The following is a 26835-nucleotide window of genomic DNA, read 5'->3' as shown; positions in this document are numbered from 1 at the left end:
CGCGGCGCGGTGCGCGCGGCGGGCGCGCGGGGCTGCGAAGCCTCGGCCGCTCCTCGCGCCCCCTCACGGCCCCGGACCCCGGCACCGCTGCSGCTCACCAAACACTCCGAAACCGTCGGCATGAAGAAAAACCTCTAMGATGGTCTGTTTAGTGTCAGCGAGTCAGGCATTACTTTATTCTTGGTCACGGTGTGTGTGGCTGACAAAATTGCAGCCTCCACACAGACACGGATACAGAACTTTTTCACTTATTYGTACGTTTAATCAAATAATAGCATTTCTATATTACGTAGCTCTCTTCATTAATTAGTATTCTATCCTACTGGTTATTGATTTCTCGCTGTTCATGCTAATTAGTCCATATTTTTAGTCTTTCTAGTATCTATTCCCTACAGCAGGGACTTTCCAACACATCTACTGAGTCTTTTTAGTCTCTTCTTTATCTTCTGCTTTCTGCAAAATGCCCATAAATTCTGCGTTCCGGATGTCTAACCTCACTATCCATCTTCGTCTCACAGGCTTTGTTCACTCAAGCACATCAGAGTTCGTTCATCAAAAGTTAAARTTTCAGTAATTTTCCCAAGCTGTGTTCTCACAAAAGTACTTATGACAACTTTACTAAATGCTAGCTAAGATTAATATGAGAATAATGCACGGTAATTAATATACATATTGGTTATGATAAATTAAAACAATTAATTTAGAAGTTAATTAAAATCATTAACTAAAATTAAAAAGCTCTGTCGTTTCTGACTGCACAGTGGCAAATTGCCTGAGGCACTCTCTCCTCTCCAACCCTCTAAAAACCCCCAGGACCGGTGCTGAGCTTTCCCCATCTCTGCCTCTGTCCCAAAATATGCCAAATGTGAAAAAATTCCCTTAGGAAATTATGTTCTCTGATGTTTGAGCTCATATATTTCAAGCCAAATCAGCGAGAAAGGAGATTYAATCCAAGAAAGAGAAAGCAACCAACAAGCTCTAGGACATGCAGGTGTTAGAAAAACAAATGACTTGCTAAGATTTAGAGCTGGCCGTGTTTTCATGATGTCAGACCTAGGGGAGGTGAACAAAGCTCGGGAAGAAGGATGTGCCTCTGATAGCGGACATGAGGAATGCAGGATTTACAGGACACAAGGACATTTGGCAGAACCCCCATGATAAGGAAGAAACTCATAAAAGCAACTCAGCAACTGCGCTGAGTGAGCTCCATCTGGGGAAGAGGGAATTGCGGGAGGGCAGGTTGTGACCACCAGCTCCAAACCCCACCGACCCAAAAGGAGAGGACRGCTGAGCATGGCAGTGAGGAGAAGTAAGAGAATCATTAACCAGCCCGTGACAGAACACTAATTAATAAGAGAACTGTGTGACTTGTAGCCAGCGAACATGACTGCCTTTGTTTGCACCACGCACAGGACACGGGGCAGCCCGCAGAGAGTACCCAGGCACTGCAAGCGCTTGGATTTTGTTAAGGCATGACTCAACTCCAGCCCCAAGAAGGACATTTTATCAYGCACTAATAAATAAACATGAGCAGTGTCTGAGCTGACAGTGCTTTTCAACACTAAAAACTGGGAGCACCTCCCCAACACCTTTGAAAGTCAGAGTGGGGAAATCCAAACCAACCCAATGTGTATCTAAAAAAGAATATTTATTTTCTAATGCTGTGTATTTGTTCTACCTTTAAAAATCAAATACAAAATCTCTGATATCATTAATCACATGTTGCTTGCAAATCAAATCCAAATATTAAATGTAAGTTTTGTTCATCGAACCATTGACTAATTAATGGCAGGTTTTAAACGGCATTTCCACACCAAGCACTTTGGGTAGAGCATTTAATCAGCAACGTTAAACGCAGGTCCTTTCCTGACTTTGATTTCAGGGGTGCCAGGGCTCCCCACCCTCACAGGGAACAATTCCTTCCCAATATCCCATCCATCCCTGCCCTCTGGCAGTGGGAAGCCATTCCCTGTGTCCTGTCTCTCCATCCCTTGTCGCCAGTCCCTCTCCAGCTCTCCTGGAGCCCCTTTAAGCCCTGGAAAGAGTTTTGAGTTCTCCCTGGAGCCTCCTCTGCTCCAGGCTGRGCAGCCCYAGCTSTCCCAGTGCAGCTCCAGAGCAGAGGGGCTCCAGACCTTGGGGAATGCCGCACCAGTAGTGTAAAGAGGGGCCAAAGGCTGAAGGCCCTGCAGGAACTGCTTTTCAGTGCTCTGGTGCACATCAGACAAGGGCAGGAGAGCCGTGTGTGTTCCCAGTGCTGGCCCCCATCCCCGCTCCAGCCCCACACACGCTGGACACGGCACCCACAGTCGGGCACACGTGGGCAGGAATCCTCAGCCCGACAGACCCACAGCTTGTGCGGCTAATATGAGCATATTTTTAACTAATCCACCTYGTTTGCTGCTTTTCCGGGCCCTCCGCGTATAATGGGTGCAATTCATTAGTCATCTGACAGTTCCAGTTACTCTGCACGTCAAGTCCCATCTCTTCATTTGCATACCCAGACTGTTGTGCCAAGCCCGTGTGCTGGTTGTCCCCCTCCACCTACTCGCTGCTAATTTGGGAGCTGTTATTTCTGTCTCGCCGTGATTGTTTGCATAAAAACTTCGGTTTCCTCCAAAATGTTTTCAAAGGGCCTGAGCTGAAAATTCCCCTTGCTAAATATCGATTGCCCAACATCAGCAAACCTTGTTTTCAGGAAATGTGGCAGGAGTAAAACACCTTCCTGGGAAGATACTGATTTTATTAATGATCGAGCTGGACAAAAGAGAGCTGGTTCTGACTGGGGCACACAGGAGTAGCTCAGTCAGAAAGAAACTATTTGGTGATTCTCAATGAACAGAGTAAAACTTAACTGCAAGGGCGGCAATTCTGTGATTGGAAACACGGCACAGCATGGAAGAATGTGTACGGAGGAGGAAAGCTAGGAAGCAAAGCTCTGTCTCCACTGCAGACATTCCACTTGCTAAATTTTGTAAATAAAGCTTTTTTCCTCTTTGCTGTGCATGTTGTGATATTTCTCCTCCACACAAAAGAATGCTCTTGCTCTGGAGCAGTGCACGCCTGTACCTGAGAGACAGGAACTACAGAACCACAGGGGACATTTCAAGTGGAAAGGTGGAAAAAGGAATTTAAAATAAAAATTGGGGAAACTGTTCTTTGAAAAATAGTGGTAGACTGTTACCAGCCCAAACCAGGCCATCCAAAGTGGTTCTGTATTGGTGAAACACTTATTTTCCTGCCAGATTTCCCTTAGCTTAAAGCAGATGTTCACCACAACCCWGAAGTTGTTGCCTCATTTTTTTTCTTCAAAAACAGACCCAACAATGTAATAAAGAAGGTTTCTTTYTAGCTTTTATGTAAGGGTAACTCAGGTTGATTGCCAACTCCAGGCATGAAAATAAATATTCCTGCTTAGTATGAATTTTAGTGAGGGCAGTCTGCTTCCCTAAGTGCAAAATATCCATTAGCYCTTGTAGTCCCTTGGAGAAGCTCTCTCAGGCCTTTGCATGCTCCAAAAATCACAGTGATGCCTTTGCAGATGTTTTTCAGCTGGTATATCTGTCGGGCTTCATCGAGGCTAATGGTGGGATCACATACTCGTGCCTCTAGGATTATGTAAAAGAGGAAAATGCATTTGATGAATTATTGTCCACCTCAGCCTCTCTTTTGTAAAATGCTGCTATCTGTGTTCTGCTGTGGGTGAAGTGGTCTGTGAAATCAGAGTTCTCTGGATAATGGCAGAGCCGGAGCTTTCCCAGGGGTATTGTTGYTCATCTCATAGGATACACATGAGGCAGGCGAGAGCCTTGGCTTCCAATCCTGTTTGTTGTCAGCTTATTCTATTAAAGTCTTGCTTTCAATGTCAGAGCTAATTTCAGAGAATCCCAGGATGCTTTGGGTGGGAAGGGACCTTAAAGAAGCYGATCCTGTTCCACCCYCTGCCATGGGCARGGACACCTTCCACGGTCCCAGGGTGTCCCAATGTCCAGCCTGGCCTTGGGCACTGCCACGGATYCAGGGGCAGCCACAGCTTCTCTGGGCACCCTGTGCCAGGGCCTCCCCACCCTCCAGGGAACAATTCCTTCCCAATATCCCATCCATCCCTGCCCTCTGGCAATGGGAAATCCATTCTCTGCCCAACCTGTTTTTGTCCTTGGGATTGCCCCAAACCAGGTGCAGGGACTTGCACTCCACTTTACAGAACATCACGAGGTTCTCCAGTCCCACCTGTCCAGCCCACCCAGGTCCCTCTGGATGCCCCAGCCCTTCCCTCTGGTGCGTGACTCCACCACAGAGCTCCTCCATGTCATGAGCAAACATGCTGACAATGCATCCATCCCACTGTCCTTGTCATCAACAAAGACATTAAATAGCTTTCCAATGGAAAACATTTGGATTTTATGATGTCAACAATTCCATGATTCTGTGCCCATGAGACACACAGAGGCACACAGATTCTTGTGGAAGGCCCAGGAGAGACTACCCCACTCCTCCTGGCTAAATTYTTAGCCCAGAGCTTTTCTTCCTCTAATATTCATGTTTTCCTGGTTACCTGCTCCTTATGGGAAGATGACTGTTACCTGTGTTGTCCTCAGAATAATTAATTTAAAATATTACYGCCATTGAGAAGTGACCTTTTACCTAATGRTGGATTAGAACATGGTCTGCCCAATGCCATCCTTTATGTCCAGTCCTTATGCTCCTTGTTTTTGTCACAGTCTGTGCAAGATGCCCTATAAAGATCTGCTCYGTGTACCCAGAGGAATTAGAGCAATCATTTCTATCCAACTGAAAGCTTTTGGATCTTTTTCCACGCTGGTTGTTTGCAACCTTGACAGACACATTCTCTCTTCCACGAAATTATGAGCTGTCCTCCACGGTCCCTTTATTTCTTTCCCCAGTTTACGTTGTCACACGGGCCAAGATTCACCCAGGTACACAATTTAAAAGCCTAGATGGAAAAAAACATTTATTTTTGTGGAGCTAATCACCCTACATGAYTTCTTCCCTTTGCTTCCTCAGACCCCTCACTCATAAAAGTATCTTATCCTTTTTTTATTGCTGCTACTTCTAATTTTACGTTATTTTTGTCAAAGAAGAGAAGCTTTGCGGGAGAGTCTACCCGACAAATCCGGATCACTAACGCCATCCAGTGGCACTCACTGATACACTCGCCGGCGCTAAAAAACCCCGAGCTGCCTGCGACAAACACTAAACTCTTCTTTTCACTCTGTTTGCAGTCATTTTTTTTGTCTCCGTCAGAGCCCAYACCTATCCTGAAAAAAATGTAAGGCACAACACATATTGGATATAGCCTGTGTTAAGCACGTTTTTCCTTTCCTCCCTCTGTTTTCTGTCGAAATTGCCCTTTAGAGCCCACCCTCTGAAGTAATACCCAAAATGTTTGTGCTGAGGGGGGACCTTGTGGCTCTCCACACCTCTCTGCCAGGAGGGTGCAGCCAGGTGGGGACAGGGACAGGAGCAGAGGCGAGGTGCCTCACTGCTGCTCCTGCTCCAAACACAGCAGCCACAGCGCCCAGCCCCTGGCCCTGTCCCTGCAGAGCTGCTCTGAGCACATTTTGGGAAAGTGTCCCAGGTGTCCCAGGTGTCCCAGACCACACGAACCACAGGACGGTGGCTCCTGGTGGGTACGGCAGTGCAAAGTCTGCATCCTGCCTCCTGCAGCGCCCTTCGGCCCTTTGGCACAGCTGGGGACTGCGGAAAAAACTTCCACACAGATGCGGAGCAGTCACATAAATATTAATGAATAAATTCTCCACAGCRCTGTGGAAGCTCTATGAAAATGTGCCTGGTGCATTTTCCAGCTGCATTCACCCTTATTAATTGTTTGTATTAAATCAGCACCTCGAAGCCTCATTTTCCTGACAGCTCTACAAACCCAGCTTGGTGCTTCTGGAGGAATTCCACCATTCCCCGATCATCCAGTGCTTCCAGAGAAGAAACCACGTGTTTGGAACTCCAAATAAAACCACATTTTTATTATTTTGRACATCTGCCTGTTATATTCTGTTTGCCCTTCCTGATTTCCTGCAGAAACAGGATCGTTTACCCTTTTGTATCATTTATTTTCTAACTGTGTATTAATTAGCATTCCCCCTGCGGTTTTGTACTTTGCATCTCCGGGATTACCCAACACATCTGAGTTAAATCCAATCCACCTCACTCTTGGGTGTGCTGACACCTACTGTACCACTGAACTGTGCATGTGGCAAACTGAGAATGCAGGGTACTTTGCGTCTGAAAATAAATCCAAATGAAGCCCCCTGGAATTTACCTCGGGCACACGCTCATATGGACTGGGATTTACAGGTTTTTGTTTTGTTTTGTTTTGTTTTTTTTAGTTTAGTTACCACTGGAAGGACTTTTACAAATAAAAACCTGGCAGTAAACTCTAAGACCAAGCTTTTCATTTTCATCACTGTGAATGAAATCCCTATCCACTCATTATATATAAAGTATAGCAAGGTACAGGCTTTCTTTGGACTTCATTAATTTTTATCCAAGTTGATATTTTAAAATACATATTCCAAATATATATATATTTATCCACAGACACACGGTGTTTTGGTTGCATTCTTTTAGGTGCCTTCGGTGGCCAAAGTTACATTGCTGAGTGCATAAASATTTTGAGAGTCTCTCATTCAAAAAAAAGAAACATTTTTCAGACGAGCTTTCTGAGCAATGTYCTGTCTTTGGCCAGTTTCAGAAATGATATTTCCATGCTTTGCTTAACAGCTTAAAAACCATTTAAAATTCCAGCTAAATTTCAGTTTGATYACACTCATCCCTCTGTGCCACAGCAGCGGCTCCATAAAGCCCTCAGTACAGTTCCTGCAAACACTGGGGAGTCCTCAGAATCCCTACTTYCATCCGTCCAGGCTTTAGTACTGCGTGGAACATTTAAAGCCCTTGGTGAATGTGAAATAATAATTGTAACAAAAATGTAACTAAAAATATAATAAAAATATAATAATAAATACAATAGTAATAGTAATAGTAATAGTAATAGTAATAGTAATAGTAATAGTAATAATAATAATAATAATAATAATAATAATAATAATAGAAGTAGTAAGAATATTTTTTAAGCCCCTCAGTGGGCAGACCTTGAGCAGCCCAGTGCCCTGGCAGGTTGTGGAGAGGTGCAGCTCATACCCCAGATTGGGTACAAAGGTCTTAACCAACATTTACACAACCTCTCCTCTGAGTCTCATGTTTCAAGTTTGCTCAGCTCAGGGAGCAGCAGAGGGTGAGAGACTGGCAGCACAAAGATTAGCTCGGTCCTGCTGTCAGAAGTGAACGTTGCTTTTAATCTTGCCTGCTGCATGCAAAGGCTTTCCTGCTGACACTCCTTTAATTACATGGACACTTTGGTTATCAGCACCAGTTCCCCTCATTCCACCAGCAGGCTTTCCACGGGGGAGCTGCCAGTTTGTACTGAAATAATAATTTCCACAGCACATTTCCCCTTGGAGATGCCACACCAGCAYAAGCTCAGTGAATGAGCTCTGCCARCATCTCTCAGAGGYGGAGAAGCAGCGTTATCCAAGGGGAAGTGTCAATGACACACACAGTGTCTTACTCAGGACATAAGCTCAGAGTGGTATGGACATTCCAGCCTTAGTTGAACTCCGTATTTTTCTCAGAGRATCATCACAAACAGGAAATACTATATATTTGCCCCAGGTGTAAGGCTGCCATGGGAAACACAACCCTYAAAATTCCCTCTTAGTTTTTAATCCACATAAAATCTCACGCAGAAATTGCTCCTCAAGGGCTTTATCCTTGCTCCAGGATGTATTTTTACAGGATCTRAGGGTTTGGATTTTTTGTTACTTTGTCACATTTTGCTGAGAAGCTTATTAGCTGTTCTCTGCATAGTTTTTGTTGCTGTTAACCTGCATCACACAGCTATYATTTCATCTGGCCTTCGAACCGGCAGATGAGGAGACAGCCAAGATGCTCTTCTTTCCTCTGCTGGGACTCTGATACTCTGAATAACAAAACAATCATGTCACCATTTGATGTGACAGGGTCAAATTATGATTTTTGTGCTGTAAAACATCCTGTTCAGCTGCACTGGGGGGTGCAATCTACTGGCAAGATTTAAGAAAATAAAGGAGTTAAGAATAAGTATATGGGAGAAAACACAACAAAAACGTTTCCCTGGCTCCTTGATGTGAATGAGCACACCAGTCACTGATACTTGAGAATTTCTATTGTGCTTGTGAAAGAAAAGGATCATAGAGARCACTCTCAAGAATGTGAGATTGCTCAAGGATTGCAAGATTACTGATCCCTTTCTGCAGGAAGCACACACATTCTTCTGTAAATCCTTGAAACCCACCCCTCTCCAGGGTGTCCCTAAGCCTGTCACTTTTGTCAGCTGAGTCCTCCCCAGCTGAGGAAGCCYGGGGGATCTCCACCGGTGTCCTGGTACTGATTACAAACACCATCACTCACTGAAATTACTTGGGATTATTTTGCTTCATCTGTTAAGAAACCTGACACATCTGGCTCTCGTCCATGCGTTTGTCCCACATTCGTGTAGGGGCATGAAAAAGGGCAGATCTTGGAACTTGCTCCCAGGGAGGAAGGAACRAAGCTGATAAAAACATCAGGGCAGGTTTGGAGATTGGACTGAAAGTAAGAGAAAGCCCTGACGAGTGASGAGGGTGGTAAGAGGAGCCGAGGGTGACTGGAACTAAAATGGGAACTTTTTTGAAATGGTGGTGTCTCAAACCTTTTCAACTCAAACATGGGTCACCTGGAGGGCACTGGAWTCTCCTGCTGACAGGGCAAGGCTCAGGGTGCTGCTGTTGTGCCACAAGCTCAGACCTGTTTGCTCACAAGTTACTGAGCCTCTTCTTTCCAGGCACATTAGGACTGAAACTCCGAGAAGTTCATCTCACACTGCCAAGGTGCCTCCTAGATAGGAAGCTGTCTGGCTCTGCTCCTGTCCCAGCACCTCTCCAGGATGAAACTGCAAATCCCTGCGTGTCTCTCAGACAAACAATCTCCATGTATTTATGTGGATCAAGTTTGTTTCACCTGCTTCTGTGTTCTCAAGCAAACAAATCTCTGCTTTGGTTATGTCACCTGAGCCRTGACTCAGGTGCTTTGTGTGAGTCTGATGTGTGGAACAACCACAACCCCTGCTCATCCTCCCCAGCCTTAACGAGCTCCCAAACAAGTAACTTAAAACCACCTGGGCTTAAAGTCATTTAGACCTCAGTCATTGGCAGAGATTAATCAAAAACACCGTGGGCAGCAGGAGAGGGGGAGGATTCTGCCCCTGTGCTCAGGTGAGCCCCCRCCTGCAGAGCTGCCCCAGYGCTGGGGTCAACAGCAGAAGGAGCTGGAGCTGCTGGAAAGAGYCCAGAGAGGGAAYAGTTTAAAACTCAGAGAGAATAGRTTTAGATGSGATAYTGGGAAGGAATTGCTTCCTGTGAGGGTGGGMAGGCCCTGGCACAGGGTGCCCAGAGCAGCTGTGGTGCCCCTGGATCCCTGGCAGTGCCCAAGGGCAGGTTGGACGGGGCTTGGAGCASCCTGGGACAGTGGGAGGTGTCTYTGTCCATGGCTGTGGTGGCACTGGAYGGGCTTTAAGGTCTCTTGCAACCCAAACCGTTCCTTGATTATCTGAAGTCCCAGGTACTCGAAAATCTTACTGTGATTCTGATTTAAGGTCAAAACATCCTCAGGGCAGAGCAGCTCTTTTGAAGCTCAGAGCTGCTCAGGGGCAAGCTCACAAGTGCATTCCAGTTTCAGGTGAGAGCTCAGCGCGGCCGCAGTGCTGCCAGAGCCGCACAAGGAGGGCACAAGGCGGTGCGAGGAGCAGGGCAGGGAGACAGCGCGGCTGCTCGTCCGCACGGCACGGCTCTGCCGGGACAGCGACACACCGAGAGGGGCCCGGGGACAAAGCTGTGAGCATTGCCGTGAGCAGCATCGCCTTTTCCCGGTGCCGGTCTCCCCTGGGAGCAGCATCGCCTTTTCCCGGTGCCGGTCTCCCCTGGGAGCAGCATCGCCTTCTCCCGGTGCCGGTCTCCCCAGGGAGCAGCATCGCCTTCTCCCGGTGCCGGTCTCCCCAGGGAGCAGCATCGCCTTCTCCCGGTGCCGGTCTCCCCTGTGAGCAGCATCGCCTTCTCCCGGTCCCGGTCTCCCCTCCCGCCGCCAGAGGGCGCCTCCCGCCGCTCCGCCGTTCCCGCCCCGCACGCGGCGCGCACTGTGATTGGCCGCCCCGCCCTATATAAGGGGAGCGAGGGCGGGGCGTGCCCGCAGTCCGCGGGCGCTGCGGGAGGGGCAGGGCAGTATGGCGGCAGTGCGGGCGGTGTGCGTGATGCGGGGCGAGGGCGCCGTGCAGGGCGTCATCCACTTCGAGCAGCAGGTGAGGGCACGGCCGGGGCGCTCAGACAGTCCCCGGCGGGTGCGGAGCCCCCGGTCTCCCCATTTCTCTTCCTCGCCGTTCCCGGGGGGCGGGAGGGAGCGGGGCGGGCTCAGCTCGAGGGCGCTGCGGTTCCCAATGGCCGCGGCCTTTTGGAGCTGCGCCGTSCCTTGTGATCGGCAGGAAGCCGCGGCCGAGCGGTCACTCGCGCTCCCCTGGGCAAGTACGGGATCCTTCTGGAAGGCCCCATCAGATAACGGGTACTCCTTGCGCTTGGCCATGAAACAGGGGACGGAATGTGTTTGAGGGGGTTAAACGAACACAAACATCCTGCACGATGTTGTGCTGGGCTCGTGGCGGGCCCTCCAGTGCTTCCTGTCACCTTCGTTTGACACGGAACCGTGTAGTGYCAAAGTCCTTGCGGTGATAAATGCTCTGCTTTGAAGGGTACCGGACCGGTGAAAGTCACTGGGAAAATCACTGGATTGGCTGATGGAGAGCACGGYTTCCACGTCCATGAGTTCGGTGACAACACGAACGGTAAGATGTCCCTGCAGGCCTTTGGGTCACGKCTGGAAAGTGGCTGCTCAGCGCTAAAGAGCTGTCTGTGGTGTTGCAGCAGCGGTTTGGGTCTCACGGTTGTAAATCTGCGTTRGGAAATGGTGACGTTTCCCAAGGAATCACTTCCTGGATAATACTGTCAGCATGTTGAGGCTGGTGGTCAAGATGTGACATACCAGGCACTCACCTGAACGCTTGGATAACCCWGCGTTATGAAATGAAAAAGCTTCAGGCTGAGCCTGGGACTTGTAAGTCTGTAGTAGGTGCTTTATCCCCYGGGGATTAGCAGGGCATGGAACTAAAGAGGAGCTGTTTCCTGTCGCTGGGAGCAGTGTGGGAGCAGCAGGTTTATCCAGGGATCCTGCTCTGACACTGTCCTGTGTTCCAGGGTGCACCAGTGCTGGCCCCCACTTCAACCCGGAGCGGAAGCAGCACGGGGGTCCCAGCGATGCTGAGAGGTGAGTCCAGGGCATGGCCACTGCTGGGGGTTTGGGAGGGTGCCAGAACATGCCAGGAGAACCCTGGTAGTTTCTGCAGGGGTCCCGAGGTCACCTAACCATGCTTTGGTAACTGCTGCAGTTTGTTTCTCTGAGAATGTGGCGTGAAATAGCCTCTTGGGACATGTTCCTGGTTTTAACATGGCTTGGGAGAGGGGACAGGGAGGACCTGATGCTTGTGCTGGGTGTCTGTACTGCAGTGGGATGTGAGACCCAGCTCTTCCCGGGAGCAGATCTCACAGCCCAGTGCCCTTGGGCGGGTGCCAGGGGGAGTGGTGTGACTCTGCTCGCTGGTTTGGGGAGYGGAGCTGAGCAGGGCTCAGGCAGCCTGGCCTCACACAGGGACCAGCCTGGGAATGCTCCCGTTAATGTCTGAGTGCTCCTTGTGTGCTGATAAATCCCACCTGAGCCACAGGCCYGGCAGAGCTGGATGCGGGCCAGCTCCTGCATGACACAGCATGAAATGTGTGTCGGGGCCCTGGCAGCCATGCTCGGGGCTAAAGGTTGGGATTGCATGGCCACGGTGGCTTCTGGAGGCTGGTAAATCCTGCTCGTGGGGTGGCCTGCCTGCTCGGGGGGCTGTGGGCAGGGGMGTTCCTTAGGAGGGTGCAAGAAGTGGATCGTGCTTTTATCAGTGTATRGAAACAGTGGCACTAAAGCTTCCTGGAAGCTCAAATAAGATTCCCCCAGGGAAAGCTGCCCTTAACCCAGTTTTACAGGACTTAGTTAAAAATACTGTAATTTGAAAGAATTTGCTGTGTAAGAAGCTGGTGGTCAGCCCTGGGCTGGCTGAGCTGGTCACCCTGCAGGGATGTGTCAGAGTTCAGGTTCTGGATGTGGATAGAGGAGCCTGACAGAACACACAGCTGTATTTTGAGTGAGAGCTTTGTTTGGGGCAGGTGTGCAGGACACACGCTCTGGAATGTGTACAAGGCCTGTGAAAACTCCACTGCTYGAGGCTCAGTTCTCCAGGGAATCCTTAGCAGAGATGTAGCTCTGATAAAAGCTGTGTGGGAGAGCAGGATGCCAAGTGATGGGGCAATGCCAAACTGGAGTAATCATCCCTGGCACRGCCTGGAACTGAGCAGTTCCTGCATTGCCTTTGACCTGTTGCCTGACAAACTGCTTTTCCTAATCCTCCTTAAAGCTGAAAGCCTGCAGCTGCCTGTGGAATAGCTGAGCTGTCATGGACAGCAAAAGCTCTGGGAACAGTGGCAGCATTCCCACCAAGTCTGCAGGAAGGGTTGTTCCGCTGGATTTGGGAGCCTTTGTTAGGTTGTAACAAACTCTGAGCCTTCCCACTTCTTTGAGTTTCCTTTGTTTTTGTGCAGGCACGTGGGAGACCTGGGCAATGTGACTGCCAAAGGAGGTGTGGCTGAAGTGGAGATCCAGGATTCCGTCATTTCCCTCTCCGGACCACACTGCATCATYGGCCGTACCATGGTGGTGAGTGTCGAGGTGCCTTGGGCAGCTGCAGAGCAGGGAGAGGGGATTTGCTGTCTCTGGAGATACCCAGAGAGCCTTCTGTGTCTGAGTGTAGCACTTCACTGCCATGAAATCCTGATTTCCCAGAGATGTCCCTCTCGAATCTGCCCCTTGCASCTGTGGAGCTGCCATTTGTGGAATGGGCCTGGAGCTGGTGCAGGCCAGCTCACCTCTTAGGGAGGTGCAGGTGGGAGATTTTAGCACAGATATCGTTGTGGCATTGTGTGATCAGTCCGTGGTGTATCCCCCTGCAGGGAGCAGGGTAGTGTGGTGATGGGATCCACAGAACATCAGTTAAGATCCCTTAATTTTCAATTGTGTTGCAGGTCCACGAGAAGCGGGATGACCTGGGCAAAGGTGGAGATAACGAGAGCAAGCTAACTGGAAACGCAGGGCCCCGCTTGGCCTGCGGAGTGATTGGGATTGCCAAGAGCTAAGTGTGGTACCTGCAGTGCTCTTCCATTGCTGCTCTCACCCTTCCTCGTGCAAGCTCAAGATTTGTCATTAACCTCCTGCTCCTCTGCATCCCRAGCAGCACTCACATGCTGGAGACTGACCGAGTTTTGTATGATGTACATTCAATTAAAGTGTCCCTGATGGAACCCTATGGTCTCTGCTCACGCTCCTGCTATCACCATTCCATGTCCCATCACTGCTGTGTGAGGGAAGATGTGAGTAGTGCTCCCGTACCACGCACTCTGGCCAAGAGCAGCAGCCCCYGGGTGTGTCAGGGCTTCCTCCTGGGGAAGGTGCAGCACTTGYAGGCTTCAAACTTGTGTAATAAATGTTCTGGGCAGATACATGTGGGTCTGGCTGTCTGTGAGCAGGGAACTGCCCCAAACCTGCACCTGTTGTGCAAATGGGGCTGGGCTTCAGGGGCTGCATCCAGCAAGTTGTTCCAGGCAGTGTCCCAATTGTAACCACTGAGTGCCAGAGCCAGCTTCTGTTGTGCTCTGTCTCCTGAAACAGATTCCAGGGTCACTCTTAATGGAGAAAAGGAGTCATTTCAATATTAAAAGTAACTTGTATCAGTGTTCCTTTCTGCTATACTTCAGGATCTTCACGAAGTAGCAGGCTGCAGCTCCAGGYAACCCCTTTCCACTGAGGTGCATTACAAAGCCAAGTGGGAGTAGAGCAGGAATACTGTAAAAATGCTTCAGACTTACATTCCCTGCTGCTGCCAGAGCRCTGTGGGACAGTCTTCAGCTGCCTGTGCCTCTTCCAGAGGGTGGCTCTGCTGCTGCTRTGAGGGCTAGCACAGGCACTGCTGCAGAAGCTGGCAGGGGACTGTTCCGCAGCTTTCCAGGCTCTGCTTTCAGATCCTTACTAGGGGAGAGAACAGGGCTGGGATTGGTGTGAAGAGCAGCTTTCTGTCTCTGATCCTCGTCTCCCGCTCTTTAAGGAAGTGTTCTCAGTGGAACAAACCCTCCTCCTTACAGACCTGGGGCAGTTTGGTCCAAGGCTCCAGCCTCAGCCTTGTGTGGTGTTCTCTGGCCGAGGGAATGTCCCCTGGGCCTGGCAGAAAACAACCAGTGAGGACACAGGTTTTAACACATGGAAGTTGAGTTCACTACAATCTGTAAACAGGTTCTTTCTCTCTTTATTCTGCTATTGCAAGAACATAAAAATAGATGTCCTCTCCCCAGTCCAGAGCTCCACAGTGGCTCYCCCACCCTCTCCCTCCCCCAGAGACAATTATTCTCTCTGCTGCAGGGCAGCTGTGAAAAAGGACTGATGCCCTTTCCTTGGGGCAAAATCCCAGCTTTAAAGGTAGAACACACCTATAGCAAGGAGAAAAAAAACATTAAATATGCACAGGATTCAGAGAGGCTTGCCCCAGCACTGCTGGAGTTATGGGAGCTCCTAGCCACACATGGTGGGGCAAGACATCCCAAAATGTCCCTGCCCTGGGGACTGGCCATGGAGAAACCACACCTGCCCTTGTCACAGCTGACAAAACATGGAAGTACTCTGCAGCAGAGGTGGCACAATGCCCAGGAACACGGGGAGCTGCCCTCTGTCTCCAAACCAGGGGGGCACAACCTACCTCTGGCAGGGTGAGGAGGGGCCAGGCTCCTGCAGGAGCAGCTCCATCTCCATGGACGAAGGGCCGAGTCCTTGTCCTTGTCCCAGCCCCACCTCAAGAGCCAGGCTGCAATTTCACCGCAGGTTGTAGTGCCTCCGAGGTATCCCAACAAGTACAAAAGCTGCAGAGCAGGTGCTGTCCAGCCCACACTTTGTAACATCAGAGCAGACAGTCAGTGCCTGAAGGTGTCACTTCTTAAAAAAGGCAAATKAAGGGCAACAGGAACCACAGAACCAATTGAGGGGAAAAAAAATAAAGCAAAGAATGGAYTGCATTGCAAACACTAAAACAGTTAACTCTGCAATTAACATCTTAGAACTAACTTTTACCCGGGGTGGTCAAGTAGCTCATTAAAATGCAGTAATCTAAAACTCCAGAGGACTGTTACAAATAAAAATTTTCTTCTGTGAATCGCTACACAAACAGATGGATTTCCTTTAACAAACAGAACCAAACCAGTCTAATGTAGACTCCAGTACAGCATTAACAGTTCCAGCTTTAGGCTGTTGAACACTCCTTTTCCACTTCAGTGCAGCGTAGGAAGAATAGCACACATTAAAAGTTTGTTACGAAAATAGAGTTTATTAAAAACACATCCCTATTGTTTTGAGGAGCTTTCACCGTTACCTTTTCTTAAATTAAAAAAAAAATAGAAAGCACTTCTACTTCTGATTCGTAAACTTTTTAAAGTCAAAACTTTAAAAAAGTTACAGCAAAAATGGGTAATATTTTAATCATCTCTTCAGTATTTTATGTTATGTTGTGGCTATTTTAAATAGAAGGGAAGCAATCAAATTGCTCACAGTGCCCCGGCGTGGGGGGCGCGGGGCGGAAGCGGATTTACAGCACTGTACAACTAAAGCTCGACACTGCAGCCAGGCGGCGGCCCTAGCGCGGCACCTCGGCCACGGAGCCCGTGTCCTTGTCCACCTGTTCCAGGGATGAGGTAGCCTCGGGCGCTGACTCAGCTGCGGGGTTTGYGCCCGCAGCTTCGGCGTCTCCCGCAGCGAGTTCTGACACAAGTTCCGCGCCCTCCGCTTTGCCGCCGTGGGGCTCATGGTTTTTGTCGCCTTCTGCCCTGTCTGTCACCTCCGGCTTTTCCTTGCTGCGGGTTTCCTCCTTGTCTCTGCGAGACTCGCGATCCCTGGAATCCCTCTCCCTGTCTCGRTGGCCGCTGGAGCGCCTGTTCCTGTCCTCCGAGTCCCTGTGCCTGTCGCGCTCGGGGCTGCGGCGTCCCCAGTCTCGCCTGTCGCGGTTGGCCGGCCGCTCATGCTCCCTGTCGTCGCGGTAGCGCTCGCGGTCGTTCTCTGCCCGGTTCCCGAAGGATCTCCTCCCAAACCGCTCCTGGTCTCTGTTGGGTGTGAACTGCCTGTCGTTCCTGAACTGCCGCCCGTCCCTGTTCTCCTCGGGGCCGCTGCTGCCAGGGCCRCCGCTGCCCGGGCCGCCCCCGGGCCGCACAAAGTGGCCGGGCGGAGGGAAGGGCGTTTTCATGCTGTGCGGGGGAGGCATCCCGAAGCCGCCCGGGCCCGGCGGGGGCCCCCTGTGCATCATGTGCGGCGGCATGTGGCGCGGGGGCATCATGGGGAAGCGCGGCAGCGGCGGCGGCGGTATCCCAGGCGGGCGCTGCAGAGGGATCATCCCGGGCCGGGCRCCCAGCAGCCCCGTGGACGGAGTCTGCAGCCCCACCACGGGCGCGGGCGGCGGCGGGGCCACGGCCTGGGTGCCTGCAAGGAACACACAAGGGACAGTCAGAGCCTGCCAGGGGGAACACAGCATTTCCATATCCCAAACCCAGCCTGCAGTTAACCCAGGAACACAGAGGAAAGGGACACAACAGAGATTCATTTCAGTGGAATGAACGCTGCAATGTAAACTACAAYGAAATTAAATGGGTCATTTCTGGCTTCTTTTTTTATAATAGTGTTTCATCCTTTATGGCACATATCCAACTATTTTCCAGTGCTAGTCCCAGGCTCTTGTTCTTAGCACACTCTTCACAGGAGGAAAAAAACTCCCTCTCCAAAGGTACTGTCAGAAAAAGCTCAGCCCAAAGCTCCCAGACACCAACACCAAGAGGCAGAAGGAAGGAGGAATTCTGAGCTCCAGCTGATGCCTTCCCACCCCTGGGCAGGGGCCTCCTTCAGTCTGAACCAGGAATACTGCCCAGAGCTCCCCGAGCCCTCACACTGCTCCCATCTGCTCCTGCTGACTGCACTTCCTGTCCTGGAAACGCAGCCCCTGCCTGCGTGGGGCTGTGAAAGAACTGTGGAAATCAATGCTGGAATCAGTGTCAGCAGTGAAAACTGCACTTGGGTGCAGCTTCATGAGCAGCCACACCAGCTCCGCTTCCCTTCCTCACCCCTCCAGGTTTGGCATTTCTCCCCCAAACATACCTGAGCMTTCCATGCTGCCCTCTCCCCACACCACTGACTTTTAGGGACAGAAACTTTTCTACCCGAGTCCTCTTCATACTCATATTGGAAGGAAATTGTGTTTTGCCAGTGAGAAGAAMTCGTGTGAACATTTCCGGCCTGTGGCATCCTGCCCCCTTCCCCTCCACACACTCAGACACGGCTCCACACTCTTGCAGAGAAATGGTGCAGCACCAAAAGCTTTTTTTTCTGCCTTTTCCCCCTTCTTCCTTTTTATCTCTAAAATGCAGAGCCCTTCCCCACTCCTAGTCAATAACCAGGTCTGTAATCACCCACTTTAAACTCCTCCTGTGACAGAACTATGGATCTGACAAGAAGGACTCATAGCTAATGATGTCTCCCAGGAATTCTGAGGTCTGGGGATATTCTTGTTGGTAAAAACACCTTTTAATCTTCCCCAGAAGATTAAAACAAGGCCGAATAGAGTAACTGAGAACTACAGAGCTGAAGAAGTGAGGCCTGTGCTTCTGCTTAGAAGCAGCAGAGCAGATGTGGGTTACAAGAGCGTGAACATGATGTGAAGGAGAGAAGTTTCACATTTAGTAGGTACAAATCCTTTAATTTCTCAACCTTATTTCTACACAAACTGAAGCACTGAAGCAACATAAGGGTACCTGGAAATCTTTCACTCTGAACTGCATTAGCTGGAGAGATGAACATTCTCTATTTTAAATTTATTCTAAATACCAGCCCCCTTCAATGCTGAAGCTAAAGCAACTAGTGGAGTTTCCTCACTCTGCTGACAGATCAGGCACCAATTAAAAACTTACAGAACCATCCAGAAACACATCCCAGTGTACTGAAAATGCTCAGGGAAATCGTGGCACAGACACACACACCATATTTSGGGCTGGGTAAAGCCCTCTGCTGGTTTAGAAAATACCTGACATTTCAGCAGTTTCCTGAACCGGGTAAGAACTCCCTGAGCCTCGAGAGAAACCCTGAGGTAAYTTCCTGACCCAGCTTCGCCCACTGGAGCCAGTTCACTCACATCTGACACCCAGTCCTCTGTCCCAATGTGCAAAACCACACCTTGCCTTTACAACAGATTTTATTGGTTTCGGAGGAGCGCCCATCACACACCAAAGTGTCCCAAGTTTCATCACTCGACTCCTACGACACAGCCCAAATGCCACGGCTGGCCTGACGTGTCTTCTGTCCAGAGAGGGCACAGGACTCATCCTTACTGCTTTCATAGTTTAGGTACAAAGCCAGATATCCATGTCACCGTGATCCATATCCGATTATCTCTCCCAGCTGGACAAAGCCCACATTCCCGCGGGATAATTCCCAGTGCCACCAGTGCTCACACATCTGATTTACTTCTACACAAACCCTGCTCAGTGAGTGAATACAGTAACTCAGAACCCCTTAAATCATTTCCCAGCACCTGTAGAGAGGTCTGTGGTTTGTCTGCCCCAGCACACAACCTCATGGAAACACATGAAACAAGCCAAAAGCTCACTGATCCAGCACAACAGCAAAAGGGTTTCACTCGAGTTTGAAGCTGCTGTTCTCCAACATTCTGCACCTTTTCCAGCGGTGAATGTGGCATCTTGCAGCCAGAACATTAAATACTGCCAGGGAACTCTTGAGAGAGGGACATGTTGTAAGTCTGGTGGATTTTTGCTAGAGTTTGACACAGAATCTTTCAGACCAGCTCAAGACTGTAAAGAAAGAAGCCTAAACTAAAGAGCCTAAATATGGAGTCACAGCTGAAATAACTTGCCAAAAATCCCAACATTTGTAACAGTCACACTGTGAGGGGCTCAGAGAACACTGTATTTGTGGTTTATGATTTAATGCAGATTACAAAAARCACTTCAGAATAAACCATCAGGGGAACAATGACTGAGCTTGCACCACCAGGAAGTGAATGCCAGGTTTGATGGCAGCTCTAGAATAACTAAGCCTTGATTACATGCCATCATCCTTGTAAGAAAATTTGGGTAGAAAGAGCACTAGATCAGGATACAACTGCAATAGGGTGTATTTCATCAGATGAACAGGTCACAGAATCCAAATATTCCACACACAGCATATGCAGTTTATTACTGGCCCAAGTTACAGCATTTGCTCAATGCTAGGAACATGCTGGCCAATCCCAGAGGATTTAAAGGCTGTCATTTCTTGCAACAGGCACACGTCAAAGGAGCCTACAAATACCTGCTCTGCGGATCATTTCAAATTCCCTGAGCACACACTCATCGAGCCATCACAGCCTGTTCCTGCTCTCATGAACAACACGAAGGTGTAACAGCAGAGAGGAAGGTCAAGGGCACAACTAAATCACAACCACCTGAGGGTGGGTTTTAGAAAAAAAGCACAAAAAATGCAGACCCAATATCCAAGGGCATCRCCCTTCGGAAGCACAACCATATCCTGGTTGAAAGGGATGAAGGAATTATGGTGCAGCCATGAAGGAACAGTGGAGTTGAGACAGAACTTATGAAATGTCACCGTGACTTTTATGAAAGTGTATCACATTTTACAATAATCCATTCAGAATTACTTTGTAATGTGTCTTCCACAGGAAAACTGAACACCGAGAGAGAAGCATCACTTTTTGAAGCTCCAAGAGTTCATAAAGAGCTCCTGTGTTTTGTAGGGATTACTCCAAGTGTTCACAAGCAAGGAGGAATTTGGATCTCTCCCACAGCCTCTTCCCAGCAATCTCCATCCCTCCAGTCCATCCTGCTGCAGGAGCTCTCCCATCCTGCCCAAGAACCCTGAGAACATTTCCTCATCCTTCCCAGACACTCTCTGGCCTCCCACATGCAGAACTGCACTCAATGGTTCAGTRACTCACAGTGCTTTTAAGAGTTTAATTTGTGTCAGCCTACTGAAAGCTTTTAAAAAGCCAGGACAACTGATATTAGTCTTTCATCTTTAATCACACAAAATARTCTGTTTCTTCTGGTTTTCTCGTGTCTTGTATCAGATGGCGAACAGTGCCCTGCAACTCCAGAATGCTCAGGGTGGGTTTTACATAACTCTTTAATTATAAATAACTTCTTGAAATCAGACACTCCCCATCAGACACTGCTGCTTGGGCAAACACACAGATCTCAGCCATGACCCYGGGGCTGCTCTGTGAGCTCACAACYCCCCCCTYACTCTGACCACAYGGAGAACTCTGTCTGCCTCAACTACTCATTGAACAAATTAACAAAAAAAAAGCAAGTTCTTCATTTCCAGGTTTCTAAAATTCAGCTTCCTTGGATTTTTAAGAATAAAAAGCAGCTGCTGTCCAAGGAACTGATCTGGGTGTCCAATTCACTTCAGTCTTCATTATGTAAAACCTTTCTGTTATGTGTGCAGAGAGACATCCAAGTGCAGAGGAACCTCACACATTCCAAATGTCTTGGAATATGAAGTCCAGGTTATGCTGTCCAAGATAGTCCTGTGAAACCCAAACTCTGGCAATACCGTGCCACCTTTACTGAAAGTTACAATAATCCATTGTAATTCAGCAGGAAGGGGTGAATTTCTGACATTCCTAATAAAATACTGACTCCATGGTGTCAGAGAGACTCCATGTTTTTTAAGCTACTCTCTGTTTTGAAAGGATCTTCTGTCAAGTTTTCAGCATGAAGAATCCATAGATCATTAGTCATGGATGGAAAATTTAGCCCTCACACCCAATAGGGCAAAGAGCTCTCAAGGAGGCAAATCTTTTGGTTTTTTTTCACTGATCATTGTTTAAGCTCTGGGCAGAAACCCACTAACACAAAATTAGCTTTTTAATTTATTTCTTAGGCTCTCATTTACAGGTCTAAAATCCCATAAATGCAATAACCTCACTAGAATTTGAAGATAACAAGTCTCTTGAGTAAATTCTTGACATTGGCCCATCCAAGGCCATCATAAAATAAGCATTTAGCAGAGCTCTGTAACAGTCCACACTCCTTTCAAAATCTGACCAAGTTTGTATCATATTAGAAAATGTAATTAATGCAACATACCCCCGTTAACTTGGGTTTGCTAGTCAAAGAGCCACTTGGTAATATTTAATAATATACTCTTACAAAGGTTTCAAAAYGTGTCACACTGGAGGGCTGCATAAAAGCTTTTGGTTTTCTGTTTCATTAAAACAATTTATTCCATACATAAAAAGTATGTACCCCATCCTCACAGATTTCAAAAACACCAGAAATAGGTTCTCTGCACATTGATTTTATATACTTAACAGTTGAGTCTAAAACCCAGTTCCTATGTCATACAGATATGTTCCTGTAAGTTCATTTTCTACACTGTATAAACCTCCACTTGTTAAAAGTACACAGCATATGAATTTGTAATGTACACATTATGACTTTGTTTCTTCAGAAAACAGATCTTCAATAATAAAAAATACTGACTGCTCCTTCTACAGAGCTCTGCAAAATCAAGCCTCCAAAAATGATTCAGTAGCCAAAAATAGGGCAGGAATTTCAACAAGCTGAGAGAAACGTGTTTCCTTTTGCCCTGGACTGTAAGTAGCAAAGTAGCAACATCCAAATGGTATTTTAACTGCAGGGAACAATGAAGTGCAGAACTTRCAGGAGTGAACTTACCAAGGAGTGGAACAGCCTGGGTGACGGGAGCAGGGACATTGGTAGGTGCTACAGGAGGTGGAACAGTGCCGTAGATTTTGGAACTGTCAGTACTTTCAGCATTCCCTCTGCCTCCAGAAACTACTGTTGGGATGGGATTTCCTACAGATGAGTCCTTTGTAGCGTCCTCATTCCCACCAGTCGCTGTGGCTGAGGAACAAGGCAAGGACACATCAAACACCAGGCAGCAATGGCTGCAGGATCCCTGCCTTCCACAGGGCCCARCACTTACAGTTTGGGATGTTCACTGCCGGAGTGTGCGGCACAGAGACCGGAGGAGTTATGGGAGGTGGTGGCCCGGGAGGAAGAAATCCTACAAAAAGCACATGAGAGCCTGAGTGCCGGCTTGGCACAACACCCCGTGCAGCCAGGGCAGCTCTGGGCCTGGCAGAGCCCGGGCTGGCACAGCCCCACAAACCTGGAGGTAAATGCAGCGGGTTGAAGCCGGGCCGGAGGAACGGAGGTGGTGGTGGTGGTGGCACCCCGGGGGCAAATCCAGGAGGGGGGATTCCTAAAGGTGCTGTGAAAGCAGGGGGCTGGAGTGCACCAACCACGGGAGGCCCTGATGGATGGGGTGGGACCTAGGAAAAAGGAAGAGGAAAGAAGTGTTACCCCAAAGGCTACCCAGATGATTCTCTGTCCCGCTGGGGACCTCTGCCTTGGTCCAGCTCAACCAGGACATCTCAGCCACCTCAATCCCTCTGCAGCAAGGGGGCAYTTGCACAAAAGGTCTGATTGGCAYTCAAAGAACTCCCACCACCGGCCCTGTCTGGCTCTGTAATTAGAGGAAAATTCTCCCCTGTGCTAAATAGGTACTAATGTGTGTCAGTAACTCCCCTGCACGTACCCCTCACACAGTGTCTGGGACTCACTTCCATTACCCAGGACACATTTCCATACAGGATCCACTGGAATGCTCACAGCTTCAGAGCAATTAAAAACCTCTGCTTGTCTTTCTTACTACCTGAGTTTGCACATTAGAGTGACTCGTGTTTCCTTTTTCTTTAATTATGATTTATATCAAGCTCTGAATTTAAATTAGCTCTGATTTAAGGGATTCTACTATTTTAACACTGATAAGAAATTATTGATATGAAAGTAGTGGAATGTCTGTCAACAAGAAAAGCTTTTAGAGGAAAATTAATTAGTAAAACAAAGAAGCCAGTCACAAACCTGAAGATGCAATTCAGCCCTTCTGTWACAAAGATTCTACTGCAATGATCTCTCTGCCACTGAGATAAAGGAGCTACCATTCATAGGATTTCCTCCCTCCCTGAATTATTATTTAAAGTGATTTGGAGCAACTCTCACCTGTGGAGGAGGTACTGTTATAGGTGCAGGCATAGGAACAGGAATTGGGACAGGTAAAGCTTTGGGAATAGGTGACACTGGCTCATTGTGTGCAGCTTCTGCGCCTCCATTCTGAGCCACTTCATTTTCAGACTTCTTGGGAATTCCCTTCCACTCTGTCCAAAACAAAATCCCAACAGACATGAATCAGACAAGCAGTGCCACAGAAAAAAAGCTTGGTTAGGTTTAAAAAATTATCTAATTGAAAATATATAGATAAGCAGGACAGAGCTAACGATCATTTATACATATCTCTGACAATAAAATTTCTAAGTTYATTTAAACACAGCAAAAACTGAAAYGGCAAATAAAACTATTCCTTTCAGSAGTCATTTAACAATGCTTTGCATTGACRATGTTTATACACACCCAGGACTCTGATACATTATCTGTGACAAAAACTAAGGCTTTTCAGGACAAGTTTTCAACAGGTTCATTCTATTGCTCTCGGGCAAGAAGGCAGAAGTTTCTCACTAATTTGAGAACTCATTTGTAAAAGCCACTACATTTTGAAGTCTCAAATAAGGAAAAGGAGAATACAGCTATAAAGAATTGCACCGAAAGAAATGTCCAATATAGCTTTAAACTCAATTTATGGAAGAAATAGAAATGGCTCCATTTGTCTGTCAGAACTTCCTGGGAAAAGCCCACTAAGCACGAAGAGGGATCAGTGAGGGGGCACTATGGGAAAGAGAACAGCACTGAGAGGACTGGAACACACTGACACTATGTTCCTCATTCATTACACCTTCATTTAAAACACATTTAACTGATTTTTGTGTGTTCAGCATGAAGAGAGATGACAATTTGAGTGCATATACAACAATCACCAGCTAATTAAGCAAACTGGACAGAATGGCCAAATCCTGAAATAAAGGTTCAGGAACAGAACTGAACATGCATTAACATTGTACCTGGACTAAGGGTCTCATTGTCCAACATTCCTCCTTCACAGAAACTCTCAAGATCTTCAGGTTTGACTTTGTCCCATGGTATGTAAGTCACACCCAATTCTACATCCCAATACTGCTTGTAGTCTGGCTTTATTCCTTTATTCAGAGCCCAGGCAATCTTGTGGGGGAAATACATATAGTCAGCAAAATGTTTACTTTAACTGATCTAATATTTTGTTCTCACAAAACAGCATTTGAGGGTAAAAGCCTAAAAGCAGAAGTGAAACAGCTACAAAACTCTGAACTAAGTTCTTTTTAAAGCAGACTTAGCTCCTATTCCCTGGCTTGACCCTTGCACACCATTTGTAAAATGTATAAAGCCAGTTTCCTCTGATGTTCCCCAGCCACTAAGATTAATTCCATTACCCTTCGGAGGGCAGTGTCACATTCTCATTTCATGTTCTACAGAAGGAAGAACTTCACTAATTAATGCATTCTTCCTTATTTATTAGTACTCTTTGGAGGATTATCATATGTATTGAAACTGTTATGAGACAARTAACTGGCAACAAGAAACACACAGCTCCAGTCCCCTGTAATGAGCAAAAGAAGATCATTTCAGTTGATTAAACAGACAATTATTGGCAATCTTTCAAGGATACTGATACAAGTTCCACTATAGACCATGAAGAGCAATTCTCAAAAACTGGCTTGCTCACATATTTTATCAGAACTTTACAGAATCCCATCTCCAGAACATAYAAAAAACTGGAACACCCAAAAGTCCATCACCCAGATGAGACACGGTGACAGGAAYCACAGCAGCTTTGGAAAGCCTGATGGTTTCCAAGCAGTACCTTGATGGATTTCTGGTTGACTTTGAAGTTGCCTCGGCTCAGTTTCTGGAGGGCTCTGTTGGCATCTTGCCTGTGCACCATGACAATGTAGGCACATCCTCTGGGCGGTATCATCTGGGTRGGGTTTAAGGGAAAAAGTTCATTTTGCAGGTAACAAAGTAGTGAACAACATAAAATTGTTCACTTACAGCAAGCTGGGACATCGGGCGTGTTCCAGAATGGACTATGGAAGTTCAGAAGGGCAGGTTAATTTAAGAGGCTAAGAAAGTCAGTATGTTCTGGAAATACACATTTCTAATGAACTGAGACTTCCACAGTTCTAAACCACGGCTGACTTTTGCATATTTAATCCTTTCCAATTGCTAAACAGTAGTGTTCATGCAAATTCTAAGGTCTGGCAGCTAGTTACTTTATTGAAATACACACTAACATCCTCCTCCATTCTGCCAGCTGCATCTCCACACTGAGTTCTAGAGGCAGATTTACAATAACTTTATTACTTGGAATGAATTTGAAGGAAACACTCYTATGCTGTTTCACAAATTTGTCAACTCTTTTTGGTTGGTGGGTTGTATGAAATTTTAAAGCAATTGGAACAGCTATCTTTTATACATAAAAATATCCTTTAATACAGCAAAATTAAACAACAGCACTCCATATTTATAGCTAAAGTGACRGAACAGCAGCAAGAGCACTCAGCTGAGAATCCACATTTCTATAATCAAATAAAATAAAGCAGCCAAGGAACTCAGCAGCATGGGAGGTAATTCTGCAGCCATCTCCTCACTTGCCATTCCTTGTTCTCCAGAGAAAGCAGGATTTTTATGAAATGTGATCATCTCCTGTATATACCCCACRAGCATTTGTATACAGCAGGAAACCAAAGCAGCTCCCTTCTTGTTTGTGTACAAGTCAGCCACATGAACTGAGTGCACACACTGAAAGCACAACATATAGGAAATGAGAGCTCAGCTCCTCAGCTCCCTGGAATGTATCAGAAATAAMTGCCTCGGAGCAGCCCAGAGAGATATTTCGTACCCAAGCATATCAAAGTGGCTCACAACGCACCCCTAATACTCACATTGATGGACTCAATGGGGCCGAACTCCTCCAAGAGACTTCCCACATCCTGCTGAGTTGTCCTTTTGTCCAGCTGTCCTACCCAGAGTGTGGTACTGCAAACTGCAACCGAGAGTGAGCACAGGCTGTCAGAGCCATTACTGCCACAGGCAACAGCATCAGTAACACAGGACAGGGMAACCAAGGCTTATCTGGATCCAGGGTCATAACCAGGAAAGGAGCTAAAGGCATCCCACTGGCTGCACATTACTGCAGCAACACTTCATACTCATCCAGGTTCTCCATCTGAGAGATACAGAACTGGAAACTTTGACAGCCAATGTGACACAACCTGGGAGAGGTGCTGGCAGCGGCACATCTCACACCACTGCCAGGGAGCTCCCACTCCCCACCTGAGACTATCGTTCACCACATCCTGGCTCTTAAAACACCTCAGGTTTTAACCCCTACATAAGAAAGAATGTTTTCATTTTACTTGCTGAGCCTGGAGAAGATTCCACACTCCCAAAGAATATTCAGAAGACAACTACTATGTTTGGTCTATRAACACTGGCAAAGATAGGATTATTTCAGAAATCCAAACATTAGCCTGTGTGT

The 26835-nt window shown here is 47.8% G+C and overlaps 2 protein-coding genes across 3 annotated transcripts in view; one reads left to right on the top strand and one right to left on the bottom strand.

Moving 5' to 3' along the window:
- Positions 1 to 10282: 10282 nt before the first annotated feature.
- SOD1 (superoxide dismutase 1) lies at positions 10283 to 13745 on the top strand. The gene is made up of 5 exons (XM_057368169.1): positions 10283 to 10405; positions 10849 to 10942; positions 11352 to 11421; positions 12792 to 12906; positions 13272 to 13745. The coding sequence occupies exons 1-5, from the start codon at positions 10331 to 10333 to the stop codon at positions 13380 to 13382; spliced, it is 465 nt and encodes a 154-aa protein (XP_057224152.1). The 5' UTR covers positions 10283 to 10330; the 3' UTR covers positions 13383 to 13745.
- Positions 13746 to 14529: 784 nt separating this feature from the next.
- The window catches only part of SCAF4 (SR-related CTD associated factor 4), a 32141-nt gene continuing 19835 nt past the window's right edge, over positions 14530 to 26835 (bottom strand). For both annotated transcript variants that reach the window (XM_057368168.1, XM_057368167.1), the window contains 8 exons: positions 26240 to 26340; positions 25159 to 25272; positions 24323 to 24479; positions 23370 to 23524; positions 22477 to 22639; positions 22291 to 22371; positions 22020 to 22208; positions 14530 to 16755 (listed from right to left, as the gene is read on the bottom strand). In XM_057368168.1, coding sequence (XP_057224151.1) covers positions 15920 to 16755; positions 22020 to 22208; positions 22291 to 22371; positions 22477 to 22639; positions 23370 to 23524; positions 24323 to 24479; positions 25159 to 25272; positions 26240 to 26340 — 1796 coding nt within the window. In that variant the 3' untranslated portion in view covers positions 14530 to 15919. The remainder of the gene's footprint in view (positions 16756 to 22019; positions 22209 to 22290; positions 22372 to 22476; positions 22640 to 23369; positions 23525 to 24322; positions 24480 to 25158; positions 25273 to 26239; positions 26341 to 26835) is intronic.

The sequence above is a fragment of the Malurus melanocephalus genome, unplaced genomic scaffold, assembly GCF_030028575.1.
Source record: "Malurus melanocephalus ecotype Western Australia unplaced genomic scaffold, MMel_1.1 scaffold_89, whole genome shotgun sequence".
Lineage (NCBI taxonomy): Eukaryota > Metazoa > Chordata > Aves > Passeriformes > Maluridae > Malurus > Malurus melanocephalus.
This window is presented reverse-complemented; position numbering and strand designations above follow the sequence as displayed.